Source organism: Ammospiza caudacuta, chromosome 9 (assembly GCF_027887145.1).
Source record: "Ammospiza caudacuta isolate bAmmCau1 chromosome 9, bAmmCau1.pri, whole genome shotgun sequence".
Lineage (NCBI taxonomy): Eukaryota > Metazoa > Chordata > Aves > Passeriformes > Passerellidae > Ammospiza > Ammospiza caudacuta.
In genome coordinates, this window is record NC_080601.1 from 30,769,598 (window position 1) to 30,785,653 (window position 16,056).

At 42.4% G+C, this 16,056-nt stretch overlaps 1 protein-coding gene across 2 annotated transcripts; it reads left to right on the forward strand.

The window, feature by feature from the left end:
• Nucleotides 1-278: 278 nt before the first annotated feature.
• PLEKHS1 (pleckstrin homology domain containing S1) lies at nt 279-14,317 on the forward strand. 2 transcript variants are annotated; one of them, XM_058810775.1, is made up of 14 exons: nt 279-393; nt 813-904; nt 996-1,102; nt 2,488-2,622; nt 3,803-3,878; nt 4,537-4,644; nt 5,288-5,383; nt 7,033-7,146; nt 8,146-8,261; nt 9,561-9,770; nt 9,996-10,097; nt 10,477-10,612; nt 11,332-11,427; nt 13,112-14,317. In XM_058810775.1, the coding sequence occupies exons 1-13, from the start codon at nt 363-365 to the stop codon at nt 11,398-11,400; spliced, it is 1,392 nt and encodes a 463-aa protein (XP_058666758.1). In that variant the 5' UTR covers nt 279-362; the 3' UTR covers nt 11,401-11,427; nt 13,112-14,317. The 2 variants fall into 2 exon arrangements, with proteins under 2 accessions (XP_058666758.1, XP_058666759.1); XM_058810776.1 differs by having other exon boundaries at nt 7,036-7,146.
• The last annotated feature ends 1,739 nt before the right edge of the window (nt 14,318-16,056 follow it).

The window sequence follows — 16,056 nt, forward strand, 5'->3', positions numbered from 1 at the left end:
GGACAAATGAAGTTCTCTTGGCAGTTCTCATCGCTTCTAAGCAAATTGTCTTTTTGGCTTATGAAAGTAGATAATATTTGTTATTTGTAATTTTGTGATTGTATTATAAAATAACAAATATAGCACACAGTGTATAATTTAATATTATATAAAACTATTTCTGAATATATTTAAATTAATAGTTATTATGGCTGTTTTATGTATTTTGGTCATCAGTATGAAAATTAACCATTGTAAGATTTTTTTTTTTCTCAACAGTAATTGTGTGTGCAGTGAAATGCTGTTCTGCAGCAAGCAAACTAAAAGGAATTAGCTTCAACATTTTTGCTCTTTTTGTTATCCGAGTGAAAGAAACAATCAGGATGGCTTCTACAAATAAAAGAAATTCTGCAGGTACAAAATTTCTTATACTAAAATTTGTCAGTGGTAAAGCTGTGAGATGATCTATCCTTACCTGAATGCCATCTATTAATTTCTTTTGGGGTGCATTTCAGATCACTAATTATGAAGCTAAATAAGACCAGACCCCAAAAGTTAAATAAGATCAATTAAATAATGCAGCAGCTCATGATATCTTCTAAACCCCTACATTTTCACTACCATTACTTTGCAGTTTGGGCCAGTTGTTAGCATTAACACCAGGGAAGCAGGGCCCGGCTCTATATTTTATAGCCTTGATTTATGTTTGTTTTATGGCCATTTAAGCACAGAAACCCAGTGCTAAGCAACAATTTCCAGTTCAAACAGGTCTTTTTAAAGAGATTAATTGGCAGCAAGTTCAGTAATGGTGCTGTTCATTTCTCTTTGATTAGTGAGAATTCAAAATACATTTTGCCCTGAAGGTGGAGTCTGCAAGCACGGATTCCTCATCAAATCACCACCTCTGCAACTTTTCAGCTCACAGGTATACCAGCACAGATTAGTCATATTCCAGCAGTCCCTCATATCTGCTGTCCTGAATTTTAATGAGACACAAATTGCTTTCTCTTTGGCAGAATTCCTGGAAAAGGCGTCTGTTTGTCCTGTCCAAGTCCAGCACAGGGAATTACATCCTGAAGTATCTAAAAGGCCAACACGTGAAAGGCTCCATAGCTGTTGATCAGTATGTAGCTAAAATGCATCACCTTTTTTATTTTGAGTCATGTATCAGCACTCTGCAATGGCCACTGATTGTGCAAGCACTTGAACAAGTCAAGATTGGGTTCTTGGTTCAAACCCAATGAACTCCACAAAAGAGTCCCTTGGGATTTGTAGGCTTTGGGTGTAGTTATGATAAATGTAGAAGTGAAAATCCTGAATTGCTTTGTTGTGATTTGCTTTTGTGTGAGTGATTGTGATGTATCTGCCAGTGAGAAACCTGGCCTGGCTCCACGATCCCACAGGCTGTGTTCCTGCATCCCAGGCTGTGTTCCTGCAGTAAAACACATTTCACCTCCTGTGAGACAGTGCCATGCTTTCACTCACAGGTCAGTCAGGACAGGCTGTGCCACTCTCAGCTGTGGCACACACCCTTTCCCAGCTTGCAGCTCCACAAGGTGCTTTGCGGCTTTGTGCAAAGGTCTCCTGACTTTCTCATAACCCTTTGGGCTGATCATGGTTGCTCACTGCCTCTTATTCTGCCAAGAAATTGCCTGCTTGGCCCATTTAGGTTGTTTTTTTCCATCCTGTCAGCACATGCCTACTGCAGCAGGACTGAGTGTCACTGCCTTTGGACTGGCGCCCTTTACCATGCCAGGGGTGGTATGAAATATGCACAAGGGAAACAGAAAATTTAATGGGAAATGTAAATATTTCCTGTCAGATCTAGAGGTTAATACTCCAGGCTCCTGGAATTGTTAGGCAAAGAGGTCACTCACCACATTGCTGTTGTGCTTCTTCCATTAAAAGAATTTACATTGTGAAGATTTCAAAAATACTGCAGCTTGCTCAGTGGTCTGTGGTTACATTATTACCATAATTATTGTTGTTATTACTTTTATTAATTTGGCTTATTGGAGGTTAATGGAAGTAGTGCTTCAAGTATCCATTAAGAGTACTTCTGTTCCTCTTCCCCTCCATTAAAACTCTATTAATATACAATTAGTTTCAAATCGTTGTTTTATAGTGGTTAAAAAACTTCCACAATAATTTTTTCTTACTATTGTTTCTTTTCAAGATTCTGAATTAAACCAAAACCCCCTTTTTTCCAGAAATGAAGATCCATAGTCTGGGGACTTGGGAAAAGTTAATTTTATATATTTTGCCTGGAGACTTTCTTTGTTGAAAGACCACCTCTTTTGAATGTGTGCATTTATTTTCTTGAGCAGTTTTTTCTGTGGAAAAATGTTTAACTTTCCCCTTGCAGATCTCATTATATATATTATGCTGTGCTCAGAGTAGAAGCTGGACTTTTACATACATTTGTATGTAACTGTGTAGAGTTATTTGTATGTAACTGTGTAGAGTTATATAGTTATAAAACCATGTTTCCTATGGTTATCTTCACAGAATCATAAGTATTCAAGTTGGCATAAGTAATGCTGAAATTATGGAAACGGTGAGGAAGATGTTTAAATGCCTTCCTGAGCAGGTGATGTCCATCAGCACTGGAAACAGATGTTACTACCTCATTGGGGACAGCAGGTGGGCAAAAGCAGTGGGACAGTGCTGTTAAACCACTGTAGCACTAAGCTGTGCCCCAAGGAAAGGTCCTGCTCCATCACAGCCTCTCCCTTCCCTTCTGTGTCCCAGCTACTGATGGCCCAGCTCTGGGATGAGGGGATTCAGCTGCCTGGTCCAATGGAAAACAGCTTTTTTCTGTGGCATAGCCTCCATTTACTCATGGCTGGGTTAATTTTTTGCTGGTCCAGGCAGGTGAGCTCCCCTTCCCTGCAGCCACCCGGTCACAGCAGCCAGCGTGTGAAAGCAGAGGGAGCACAGGGATGGCAGGGGGATGGCAATGGCAGTGCCATTTCAAACTGTGCTGCTCAGGGCACAGGAAAGAGCAGAGAGCTTTGTTTGCCTCCTCACCCAGAAGCTCCTGGGAGGTAGAGAAGGTTCTGCTCCTCATGGATAAACCACAATATTGCCTGAAATCTAGGTTATTAATCAAGGGAAGCAGACTGAAGGCAAAACTTCTCCTGAAGGAAACAGATCCCCAAAGTGCTGGCTGGGGCTTTTGCTGCAGCAGGGGCGTGCAGTTTGTGCTTTTTCAGGCTGGAATTGAGTCCTGAAGAGGGGCAGGAGCTGTTTCTGTGGAGGTGATCAGCCAAAGCTCAGGTGAGGGAGGAGGATGTTGGTCACCCTGCTCCTGTACTGCTGGTTCCCAGCATCTCCTATTCAGTTTCCCAGTCACGAGCACATCAGGGGAAATTTTTGCTTTTTTTTTTTGCAGAAGAGCAGCTGATGTATGAAATTCTGATAAGAAGAAAAACACATACCTGGGTGCTGCTTGAGCGTGGCATCCAAAGCTTCCCCCTGGGGCGCGGCTCTCGCAGCCCACGCTCCTGGGAAGCATTCCACAATTAATCCAGCTAAATCCACTGCAAGCATGAAAAACAGCTTCAACAGCCCTTCCATGGCAGGTTTCTCATCCTGGTGGCTCAAATGCGTTCATTCCCAAGCCTTGTTAGCTCTCTGAGTCAGACTTTGCCATCTGGCTATGACCACACAAGCACTCCTTCCTGAGAGGCAGGTACAGGGTTTTTCCCCTTGATCTCAGGAATTTTTGGTTTGGGCCCCGTAGGAAGAAGTAAGTAGGCAAAAGAATTGGCCTTGTGTGTTACCTGTCAGTAAGTTTTCACTCCTCTTGTTCCCACTTCAGGCAGGAAATAGATGACTGGGTCACTCTGATATCTTCAGTCTGCAGGGAGGACACAAGAAGTGGATGCTGCCCTCAGGTGACATGTTACTGTACTTTATTGTAGGGGGAAAAAAAGGTATTTCTCTTTTTCATTAAAAAACTGTGCAAAGGAATTTTCCTGATCGTTGCCTTGCAAGTTGCCTCTGACCTTGGTTATTCAGAAATTCATTTTCATATAAATCCTGTGCCCTGGCTTTACGCATCAAGCAGGCATTGCTCAGTCTGTCTGCACAGGGATTGATTTTACATTGAAGAAATCTCTTTGAAGAGTTGGCTATATGGAAACGAGGGGAAGGTTGATATTATGCTGCAATGAACCACACCTGTGATGCATCAGAGTGAAAACTTGTGTGTTATACTTAGGGTGTAGATTTCAGATATATTTACATGTTGTTTTACATCAGTCAATGTCATGAATCAGCTGGAAGCCCTGGTAGTTCAAGCTCAGGCCCAAGTTTCTGCACTTTGTTAACCAGCCAGGCCCACCAGCTTAGACTCAGCACTAAGTGCTCACATCCCTGCAGCTTCCACACAGCTCAGAATGCAAGCAGGGCACATTTATGTCTGCCTGAAAAATGCCATGCAGACAATGCCTCTGAGCCATTAGAAATAAAATATTCTCTAGTGAGATGTGTCAGTACATTTTAGCCCACACCCAGCAGGTGCCTGTTTTCTTATACTTCCTTTATTTCTAGAACCAAGGTCTTCCAAATCCAGAAGTCAGAAGTCGGACTTCCTCTTTGCCACTATTCTTGAGTTCTGTAGACATGGCCAGCTTTCCAGACAGGCAAAGCTGCCAGGAGGTAAACAAATTAACTGTCCTTCATCATGACTCTGTGCCTAGGCATGACTGTGACATTTCTTTTGCATAGTTGGTTTTTCTCCATCAAAAGTTGTTCAGAGTTTCTGCAGTGGGTGCCTGGGTGGTCTCTTCTGGTGGGGTTCCTGAGCAGGACCTGGTGTAACACCACAAAGGAAATACTTTAAGAGGCAAGTCTGCATGTAAGTGGGGGCAATGAGAGATAGTCCTCACTGGTTGTCTCAACTGACTGGCAAATTTTAGTGAACATTAAGTAAACTCTTGAAGATTTGCTTTGACATGCCTTGGCAGAGGCATGTGATGATTGTTTTGGCAGCTGCTAGCCACATTCCTCCTGATTTGTGATTGTGTTTTTATTTCTTTCTCTCTTTTTAGGCTGTAAAGCTTAGAGGAGAGTTCAGATCCAATTCCTCTCTGCCTTTCTGACTTTCCCCTCAATATTAAAATAGAAGGGATAGAAAACATTGCTGCTGTCCCACAGCAATTGCAGTCCAGTGTCGGGGTGGAATAGCAGCCAAGGAATTGCTGAGTTTCTGTAGTCACAAAGCTCTGTGAGGAAGCTGAATGTGGGTCAGGCACCTCCAGTGTATCTTTATGAGGAGTGAACTTTTTTGCTTTTCATCCAGGAGAATGGTTCCTCAGAAGACAAGAACAGGCCTTATTCAGATCCTGGCCCCCATCAGGCTCAGTGTGACTCGCCAAGAGGAGTTTGTCCAAGCCTGGTGAGCAGAGCAAATCAAACAGCTCTTACCTTGTTCCATCTGCACAAGTGAATAATTTGCTTTTATCTCACCTGGCTATCTGTGACTACAGATTATCCACCTACTTTCCCATCGAGTTGATTTCCACTATTAAAACTTACTAAGTATTTAGTCTATTTTCTTGTTTCCCACTGAAAATGATCTTCTAAAACTTGCTTGAAATACCTGTGTTCAGGTGTTTTGGAGTCAGAGCCCCAGAGTTTCTGTGCAGCAACTGCAAATTGTGGCAGCTCTCACAAACTTGATGAAGAAAGCTCTGCACTGGTTGAGGATTTGTCCCTCCCTGCACATTTCTCAGCTGTGCCACAGTTGTTCCTAAATGGTTTATTTCTTCAGCCTTTGCCAGTAGCAATCGAGTCAATGTAACTAAATTACAGAACAAGAGCTTGTTAAATTGAGGCACGTCTTAGAACTGACCTTCTGTCAGCATTAATATGTCCTCAAGTGATTTCACTTCCATATCTAGCAGGAGCGATTTGGAAAGATAAAAAGACGAATGTTATCTTGTATTAGTGGCTAAGTGTTCTGACCTGTGTTCCCTGAGCCAGTGCCTGCAGCAGTTTTCCTCTGCTGTGGATTTGCAGCAGGGCCAAGAGGACAGAAGGCACAACCAAGGCTCTTCCACACCCCTCAGCAGCTCAAACCCATCTTTAGTGACAGCTTATGCATTGAACTCTGGCCTGGAGTGGCTGGGATGCAGGGCAAAGAGTCTGTTCTGCTATCACAGCTAGCAGGGTGGTAAATCACACGCTGCAATCACCATCCTTGTATATAGGCTGACAGCAAGTGTGAGATAATGCAGCTAAATTTAGTGGAAAGAAGTGAATAGTTGAAACTACATTACAATGCCATGGGCAGTCAGCATAGCCCAGCTGATGCACAGCACTTTATAAAGTTGCAGTAATTCACTTGTGAGTCTGAGCTCTGAAATGCACTGAGTTAACCCTGGGTCTGATTTTAACCAGTCCTGCTCTGGGTATATGTCAAGAATTTCTTTGTGTCTCTTCCTTGTGCATACCTTTTCTGTCTTATTCATTAATTCTTCTCATTCCTACAATGCCTCTGAGAGCAGGTATTATATGCAGCTGTTCAAGCTGGGACAGGCTGACCATGGGGGTTGGGAGATAAGGAATTTGGATTTTAGCTTCTTAGCCTGAAGCAGAGGGAATGGCACAAAGCTCATGTTTCTGGTTTGGCATGTGTGAAAAATAAATACACTTGCTGTATAGAGAACAAGAAACAACAATATTTGTCCATTGGATAAAAATATTTCTCTTGCCTCATAAGTTTAACATCTACTAACATCTCTGGACCTATTCTCTGCTCAGTGACATGCAGACAACTGGCTTCCTAACTAATCCCTTGTATTTATTTCCTTTTAGCAGTGTGAGTCCCCATTTCAAGCATCTGATGTGTTCTTATTGGTGGTTCCCTCATCCAGGCCCAGATCTTGAAAACTCTTTGTTAAGTAATTGTCACTCATGCAAACAGGAAGTATCTTACCATGTTTTCTGTGAATATTTGCTGATTCTGTTACTTCTCCACAAAAAGGGGGAAACGCGTGTTAATCTGTACAACTGAGCCTGTTAAATACAAACCCATTCTTTCAGCAGGATAAAATTCTGGGAGGAAGTGAGGAAAACCTGCTGTTGTCAGATCCAGACGAAAACATGCAAAAGGACGAAGAAGATTATTACCAAACTCCCAGCAGTGTTTTAGCTAAGGTAGTTTATCAGCTGTGGGTTCTGCTGCCCTGTTAACATCTCCAAGGACACAGGAGACATTTAATGAGCCAAAGAGGAACTGGTAGGAGGAACCACTTGTACCTTGCAAAAGGAATACATAGATAAAGCACTAGGTAATAGAGCTTTCATTTATACAAGAAAACAAAATACACTAGACTCATTCAAAGGATCTTCCTGGTGGAAAGTGGGATTTGGACAAAAACATTGCTGATTTTGTTGAAATTCCCCAAATTGACTGTTTCATTGTTAATGGCTTTTGCCTGTTGTATAATGGGGTAGGGTTGGGGTTTTTTCCTGAAATTGGAAGCTTCATTTAGAGAATGTAACAGTACATTAGTTTTATGTATTTTGAAATGTAATTCTGTTGAAAAACCAGTACACTGCATAAAAGCAGTACTTTTAAAACACTGCAGTACATTTTGGTATCTGCATTTCACTGTGAAACAAGGCAGTAGGAGAAATCATGCTGTTGATTTTATACAAATTTTGACACCCAATTTGGGAAGCTAATTTGAGGAGAAGATAAGTGGTCAGGAGAAGTGGTCAGTTTTCTGCAGAAGTCACAGGCTGTACATCAGACTGAAGGACATTAAAAATGGTGATGTGGTGACATAATCTAAGTGCTTTAAGTCAAGCATACCCAAGTACAAGTCTCCTTTTTCAGCCTGCTTAAATTAAAAAGCAACAATTTTTTTTTTTTTTTTTTTTTTTTTTTTTTTTTTTTTTTTTTTTTTTTTTTTTTTTGTGGTAGTACTTCAGAATATAGCACTGCCAATAATTCCAGCATTAACTTTTAAGTTTCAAGCACCTTTCTAGCTCCCAGTTTCTGGGAATTGACTGATTTGAGGAAATCCAGGCTAAATTAGCCAATATGTTTAAACAGCAGGAGCAGAGAACAAAATAAGGAAATCAATGGGGGTTTCTTCTGTAGGCAGGGCAGTGACATTAATGTCCTCTATTGCTGTGTGTTTCTGACAGTGCACTACTGAAGTATCAAGGCCTGACCCTACAGCTGAGCCTGATGTCCCTGAGCAAGAGAAGCCAGAGCAGAACAGCCCAGTAAAGGAGAACATTTATATGTCAATGAAATCAATGTAAGTAACAACTTCATTAAGGTTTTGGAAATTAAATGTGGCACAGCAATAGAGATAGAGCTGACATCTCTGGTGTTTGTGAACTAAGACCCAACAAGGACTCCTTCAAACAAGATGCAGCCTCTAGATCTTGTTACACAAAGTTCAGCATTCATGGAAACACTGGAGTCAAATTCAAACTCATTAACATGAAATTTAAGCTCACACTGCAGACTCCTGCATTTTCAAGGCTCTAACTATACAATGCAGCACCTTTTGTTGACTCACATTTTTTCTGGGTTTTCATGACAGCCGCTCACCACTTCACTGAGTCACTGCAGCCGAACTCCAACAACCTTTCAGACCAGTGCTCTCCAAAGCAGGCAGCATATCTAGAGGTTAAAAGAGAAAGGTAGAGATGGGGCATTAGCTCCCAGCTTTTCCATGAAGAAGTTGTGTGAGTTGGGACACATCTTCCCTTTCATTTTGCCATCCAAAGAGCAGCTCTGTTGCTGTGTGTTTTGAAGGTACAGTGTCACAAAGAATGACCTGAACTTTGTGTCGCAGCTCTAGGGCCACAAGGAAACTTTACAACCTCCACAATACAGCACTGAATACTGAAGAGAATTGTGCCTGCAGGGTGAAGTTCCTCCTGAGCCAGAGGAGGGGTCAGTAGCTGTGTTAGCTGTGGCCTGACACCTACAGACAGTCAGATCGTGGGCCACATGGAGGGAGGCAACTGGAAATGCAGACCCACTAACCAGACAATCCCAATAGATTAATTAAAGCTTGTCTGTGTCTCTGGGACCCCCCCAGAGGGAATAACTATAAAAACTTCACAAGGTTAGGCCATCTGAGTTAAAATTTACCAAGAACAGCTTTTGCTACTAACCCCGGTCTTGTTTGGGCCACAGTGGGGAGTCAGCTCCAGGCAATATAAGGCTTATCAAATAAAACTAAAATTATTTCAAGTAGTTCTCAGTTATCACATCTCTCAAGGGACAGCTTTACATCCTTGCAGAACCCAGCACAGCAAAGGCCAACAATCTGTACTCAGTTTCTTTGTCAAGGCATGCTGTTAGCTGAAATGTTTCCAGGCTTAATAAATAGTTTTTGCATACTGAAAATGTTTATTTTGAGATTTATGGTCCATTTTTGGAAGGGCTGTTTATTTTACTTCGGTTTTATTTTGTCCACTGGATATTCTACAAGAACTTGTTATTCTTTGCTTTATTGAGGGCTGCTTGATCCCACTTCAAACACAGCAAGAGTGCCTGGAATTGCCAAACCCCTTAATTTTTTATCATCATTCCTCTTTAGTAAGCTGCTGGATGAGACATGCCAGCTCACGTGCAGGCGTGATGGGCTCCCATCCCCTCCCAAATGCCAGAGCAACAGTGCACGTCCAAGAGACCTGGGAGCAGAAAAAGGCACAAAATTCCCAGAAAGCAACACCAGCCTGCAGCCAACCCTCCAGAGAAGGCAAAGCTCATTACCCCTCTCAGTGGTTCACTTGTCCATACTGCTCAGGTAAGTGTCTTCTCCAGCTGGTAGCAGAGGAGACAGACCTGTTCATGGGTTTCACTTTGCCAAGCCTGTCAGCATTTCAGAGGCACTTTAGTCATGCTTTTAGTCATAGCATTCAGTTTTAGGGGGTCTGCAAGGAGCAGGGAGTTGGACTCAGAAATCCTTATGGGTCCCTTCCAGTTTGAGCTGTTCTGTGATTCTGTGGTCTCTGATGTTTTTCTCTCACAGTCAAGTTACAGATGAGATGCAGCTGCAGAAATTGGATATTTTCGTACCCCTGGCTGATATTAACAATTACCTGAAACTTACTGAAGCAGCAGGACGAATATGGTAAGTCTGATGTCGTGTGGCAGTGCCTGTGAGATGGGAATAAGTGTCAGGCACAGAAGTGTTCAGCTGCAGACACCCATGTGCAGTTTTGGCAGGGCAGAACAGGACAGAGGCAGGGCTTGCTGGCACTTCAGTGATTCCTTCTGCTCTTTCTGATTCTTTTTGTACTGGAGTTTGTATTTCAAATGCTGTTGTAAAGAAGAATCCAGCATGCTGTGGAATAATTAGTGATGGTTTCAACCAGAACCAGATCAAAAATGTGCAAAGTCATTGAACGTGTGTGTCATTTCCAGGGGGCAGCCCCATAAATGCAATCCTGTCCAAAAGTGCAGTGACACAGGACATCCTGTGTGTTTCCTTTGCTCTCTGCCCTCCTCAGTGTCTCACAGTGGGCTGGTCCTCTCAGGCTGGGGTGCTTGTTCAACCACGGAGACCACGTGGTGGCTGTGAATGATCTGCAGCCTCAGGGTGTGGAGGAGGCTTTCTTCTTCATCAGCAGGTCCACCAGAAAGGAGGTAAGCTTGACTAATCTTGACTCAAATGTATGAGCCAAATGAGAAAGCAATTCCCTTTTTTGCATTTCAATTCCAACCAGTTTCCTCTGGTCTAGGTTTGGCATGGGTAACTCCAGCACCCAGTATCTCCTCAGCATCAGTGTCTGTGGGGAACACAAGCACTGCAGAGTTTGAAGAAGAGTTTGAGCAACACCAAGAGATGTTACTGGGCAACCATAAACTGGAGTTACTTGGGATATTTTTGCCTAATGCATATAAATTGCAAGTTTTGGGAAATAAACCGTTGCCTCCAGGGATGTGTGGTTACAGTGGTTTGGGTATTGAGGGCAGAGCCCTGGACTCCTATGTCCCATTGCTTATCAAGCACTGCACATGTCCTTGTGTGAGACTGGGTTTTTTGAAGAACATGGGACATTTCTAAGATGTTCTTTGACCCAGCTGTGATCCACAACGTGTTTCTGAACTCATATTTCAGTATCAGGTTCATGACCTATATCCAAACATATTCATATTTGAATTCTGCTGAGAAGGCTGAGGTCATGAGATGCTGTTGCCATCTAAAGAAAGGAAAGCCAGTCTCAGCAAGGAAAAAAAAAAATACTCATCTCTCTTTATGGAGAATTTTTATTTAGCTAGTTCAAACACAAGTCAGATAATTGCACAAATATTGACCAGATATAAAAAGCTATAAAAATATTCCTTTTTTTTTCTTTTTTAAGGTGAAACTTACTATATGTAGGATTCCACATTCAGATACCTTTCATGCTAAAGGCTGCTCATGTTCCTGAAAAAAAAAAAATGACCTCAATGATTAAGTAAGTGCCAAAACTCAAGGGGAAAGATCAGGGAGGAAAAGGTGATATATGTACAGATAATCATCTTCCTGAGCTGCCAGACATCTTTTGTTGCTGAAGTACAAAGAACAGAGAATGTGGATTTTGATTTATGTCCTAATAACTTATTTTGTGCCATGAATGGCATGTATTTGGCTTATATTTCACGTTGCCATGTATTTCTGTTACCTGGAAGAAAATGAGGGTCAGATCATTTACATGACCTTTGCACTGTGTATACTTTTTATTTCAGCAGGAAATACTGGTTTGTATTTGTATTGCCTCTGCTCACCTCTTTACACTGAGTTACTTTGGTTTATTACTGAACTCCTAATCACGTATAGGTGGGCAAACAACCAGCATTTGGACTAAAGCTGTGTTGTCCCTGGATTCCCCTTAGCTACAGCAAGGCTCAAGTGAGCTGAGAGCTGCAGTGCTTTAGGAAAGGCTGGTGTATAAAATGTTGTGCAGTGATTCAGTGGGGCCTCCTTTTGTCCCTCCTTTTGCCCCTTTTATTATCCAGCCACAAAGATACATCCAAGGGATGACAGGAAGAAGAGCTGGTTGGAGAAAGAATGAGTCTGGAGCACCTTTGGATTCATTGACAGCCAAGATAAGCCCTAAGTGAAAAAGGAATGAATGGATTTGAGAGTGGGAAGGGCTCACCTGATGTGTGAAAAGTAAAAGTAGCTGGGAAAACCACAGAGAGAAATGATGTATCTGAAGGCATGTGCCCTCACCCCAGTGCAAACAGTTCAATGTTTCTCACAGAGAATGTTTTGATGCTACCAAGCAGGACACAGGGATGTCACTGGTGCAGCAGGATTTCCAGAGCAAATGCTCATTTGTTTCCCAAACAAGGATGTTTCCTGTAAATATTTATTTGTGGAAATGCCTTCCTCGCATTGCTACCATAGAAACATGACCAATTTTCAGCTGATAGCACACCAAAAGGAAATTGATAAGGAACTTCAGGAGCGCTCCAGGGGGTGCCAAAAGGGAGTTTTGTCCTGTCCTAGAGTGACCTCTGTCGCTTACAGCACCATGGTGTGACATGGCAGAGCACATTCCTGTGCCCTGCATGAACATGGACACTTTGTGTGGGAATTTTCACACACCCATACTGCTGTAAAATAGATACTGGCAATATACAATGATGTGGCAACAGACAGAATCACTGGGTTTGAGTACTGATCATTTCATCTTGGCAGACACAACCAAAATAACTACTGGGTTTAGCAGGCACAGAAATACTGATATTAAGAGATTGATATAAGTTTGATTAGGGTGAATTTGGCTCAAAGGAGGTATTTATCCAGCCTCCAACAGAATAAGGCCAGGTTGACTATTACAGTAAGGAACTACACTCACTAAAAATGAGCATTGGTGTAACTTACTTCAGTAGTAAATTTGACAAATTTGCTGGGCTTTAAAAAAAATTTGTTATAAAATTTTATTCAACTGAAGATGAAAACAACATCATGTAACTCAAAGCATGCAAGCACAAATATGTATATAATCTATTCAGACTCAGCTCCTGTTCAAAAGATTAATTTCCAGACTGAATGTTTCCACAGCCTGTCACTCCTGCCTTTGAGATAAGAGTGTTTGGGACGTGCTTGTTTCTCAAGGTGGAAAGGATCACATTTTGATTTTTCTGTTTCAGCGCTGTTCAAAGGCCTGTTTGTGCTGAATTCTGCATAAATACAGATGGAACTCCCAGTTCTGGAACTACAGAGGCTGAAAATGGAAGAAAACACATTCCTTGGGAGCTCTGCTCCAAGGCTGCCATGGGAGTCCTTTGCTCTGCTGCTTTGAGCACAGCAGATCCATTTCTGCCCAAGGAGCCCCTGAGGGATGGGATGGGATGGATGGATGGATATCACTGTCCAGGGCTTCTTCCAGCCCTGAAACTCTGTCAGTCTGCTAGGACAGTCCTCATGGCCTGAACCCTAAAATCACAGATCACCTTCTTCAAGAGCCTCTACTGAGGATGTCATCCTCAGCCTTTCCTGGCCAAAGTTTGCCTCAGCTCTTCTGAACTTTGGAAGAAGAAAGTCCAAACTTTTCTGTCTTGTTCCAGGACTCATCTCTCTGTAAAATCAGGAAATTATTTTTTAATATTTATCCTAGACAATTTTTTTCAGAAAATTAACTTGATTTTTTCTTGCCCTATTTTCAGTGGGCATAGGGAATATTTGGATTGCCACTGTCTGCACAGAAATCTTCATTATGGAAGATGTTGTTTCTACCTATTCTCCCTTCTCTTTTTCTTAGACCAAACATTCTGCATTCTTCCATCATTTTTTCAAATACTTCCTGAAATTGGTAATGCAAGACAAATGCCTTTTGTTTCCAGTTATGGATGAACAGAGGAGGTGAGAAATTGAAATGCAAAGAATTAAATTCAAATTGAATTCAAAGAATTCAAATTCTTTTTGAATTTCATCAAAAAGAAACCCAAAGCCATGAAGCAATTTCCTAGAACTTCATGGAGAAACATTTCTCCAAAGAGGTGAATTAGTGAAGATGGTGGTGGGAGGAGAGCCACCTGCATGCAACCTGCTTGTTGAGCACTGAATGCTGCACCTCTCTGCCATGGAAGAATGTTGATTTTGGACAAAACCAGGATTTGGTTAGATATAGCATGCACAGAATAATTCCAGAATATTTTAGAGTACTGGGGGATTAATTCTGAACTTTAGTAAACAGTCACCCCATAATGTGTTACTCCATAATTGATCATTATGTCAGTTTGTACAGTGCTAAATGCAGATAATTAATGTCACATATTGGCTGATTCATAACACTTACAGAGGCACAATATGGAAATGACATTGGTACAGTAAATTTGGGTAGGATGTGTGAAGTTGTCTGCCCACATATGATAAATAAATGTCCTAACACTTTACAACACATTGTATGCTGCAAAACGCCTCATTTTCTCCCAACACAGCCCCTCCTTGCCCTGCAAAGATTACCTGTAACTTCCCAGTGATCTGCAGCTGAGTCACTTAACAGCCTATTTTTAAAAAACTACACTTAAATAAAGATTTAGGTTGTTTCCCTGGCTGTTAATTCGTGGCAGGTTCCCATGCTGCTCTCACTCATTAGTGGCTGCTAATATTTCCCCTTGAATTCCCAAACTTGACTCATGCTCTTTCTACTCCAGCATCCAGGAAGATGGCAATTGCCCAGGAGAAAAGCAACTCCTGGAAGAGAGATAAAGTTGTGGTAAGGGAAGTCTCAATGTTGATGTGAGGTCATTGAAGTCAAGAAAAATGAAAAGCCCATTGAACAGAAAGCACAAACCAGAGCACACAACCTCCACTCTTCCTCCCAAGGGCAACACTCCTGAGAGCTGGGCTTGGAGCAATAAAGTGATGAAGAGAGCACAGGTCCTGCAGGAGAATGAGTGCAGCCAGGGAAGGTTGTCTGTGCAGTGCCCACCCTGAAATGAGCCAGAGAGAAACTCTGTGTAATGCTTAATTCTCTTTCTAGAGTCCCTCCAGCCTGGGGGATTGGAGGGATATCTGTATATGTAATAGGGATATCTAAATAAATACCTACATATTTAACCGGGGTATCTAAATAACAACCAGGCATACTTCAGTGTGACTGGAATTTCTGCAAAGGGATGCAAAGAGGAGCAGCTGCAGTAAAAGAGAGCGATGAGAGTGCAGATACCCTGCACACTGCAGAGAGAGTGGATCCACGGTGAGCTGGGGACACCAGGTGCTTAATCTGTGCTTTGCCCCAGATTTTCTGGTGACCTCAGGAGAGCCGTTTCCTCACACACACTCAGTAAAACTCAAGGAGTGGTTTCAGACACATCTGCATCGTGCTGTCTCTTACCATCAATGTGGTCTCCAGCACTGCATTCTATACCAGGAGTTGCTTTAGCTCCCAGAAAATTCCTGGGAAAGCCTTCATCAGACCTGCATGTTACAGGCATGGGGTGGGTTAATCAATGCCCTGTGCTATGGGGAGATGCTGATGTGAAGCCACCCTTGATGTCCTGCAGAAACTGGCTCACCTGAGTCCCTCCAGGCACTCTGTCCTGAGGGAACGTGGGGTGATGCTCCCACTGCCCTGCCAGGAGCTGGCTCACATCACCTGTGCTGCTTGTGGAAAGCTGCTCTTGCACAGCAGGGATGTGGAAATCTTCCCAGCCACAGGGATTCCTCCAGCATTTCAGCCCCTTTAGGGGACACACATATTTGCAAAGGTGTTTCCCTGCGGGTGCTCCCTTGGTCAGAGCATGTCACAGACATGGTTTGTGAAAAATCCTTTCCTTAGGATTTTTTCTCCTGAGAAGCTGAGAGGCCTCAGGAACAAAATGAAAACAATGGGTATCTGCTGCTGTGGAATGCAACAGGTAGATCTGTGATTGGTCTCATGTGGTTGTTTCTAATTAATGGCCAATCACAGTCAGCTGGCTCAGACTCTCTGTCTCAGACACAAACCTTTGTTTTTCATTCCTTCTTTTTCTATTCTTAGCTAGTCTTCTGATGAAATCCTTTCTTCTATTCTTTCAGTATAGTTTTAATATAATATATATAATAAAATAATAAATCAAGCTTTCTGAAACATGGAGTCAGATCCTCATCT

What these genes read in the sequence shown, in the direction of transcription:
- PLEKHS1 (XM_058810775.1), top strand. Translation starts at nt 363, where the DNA reads ATGGCTTCTACAAATAAAAGAAATTCTGCAG. An exon ending in TACCTCATTGGGGACAGCAG is followed by an intron (nt 2,623 to 3,802) that starts GTGGGCAAAAGC and finishes TTCCCACTTCAG; the next exon opens with GCAGGAAATAGATGACTGGG. An exon ending in TATATGTCAATGAAATCAAT is followed by an intron (nt 8,262 to 9,560) that starts GTAAGTAACAAC and finishes ATTCCTCTTTAG; the next exon opens with TAAGCTGCTGGATGAGACAT.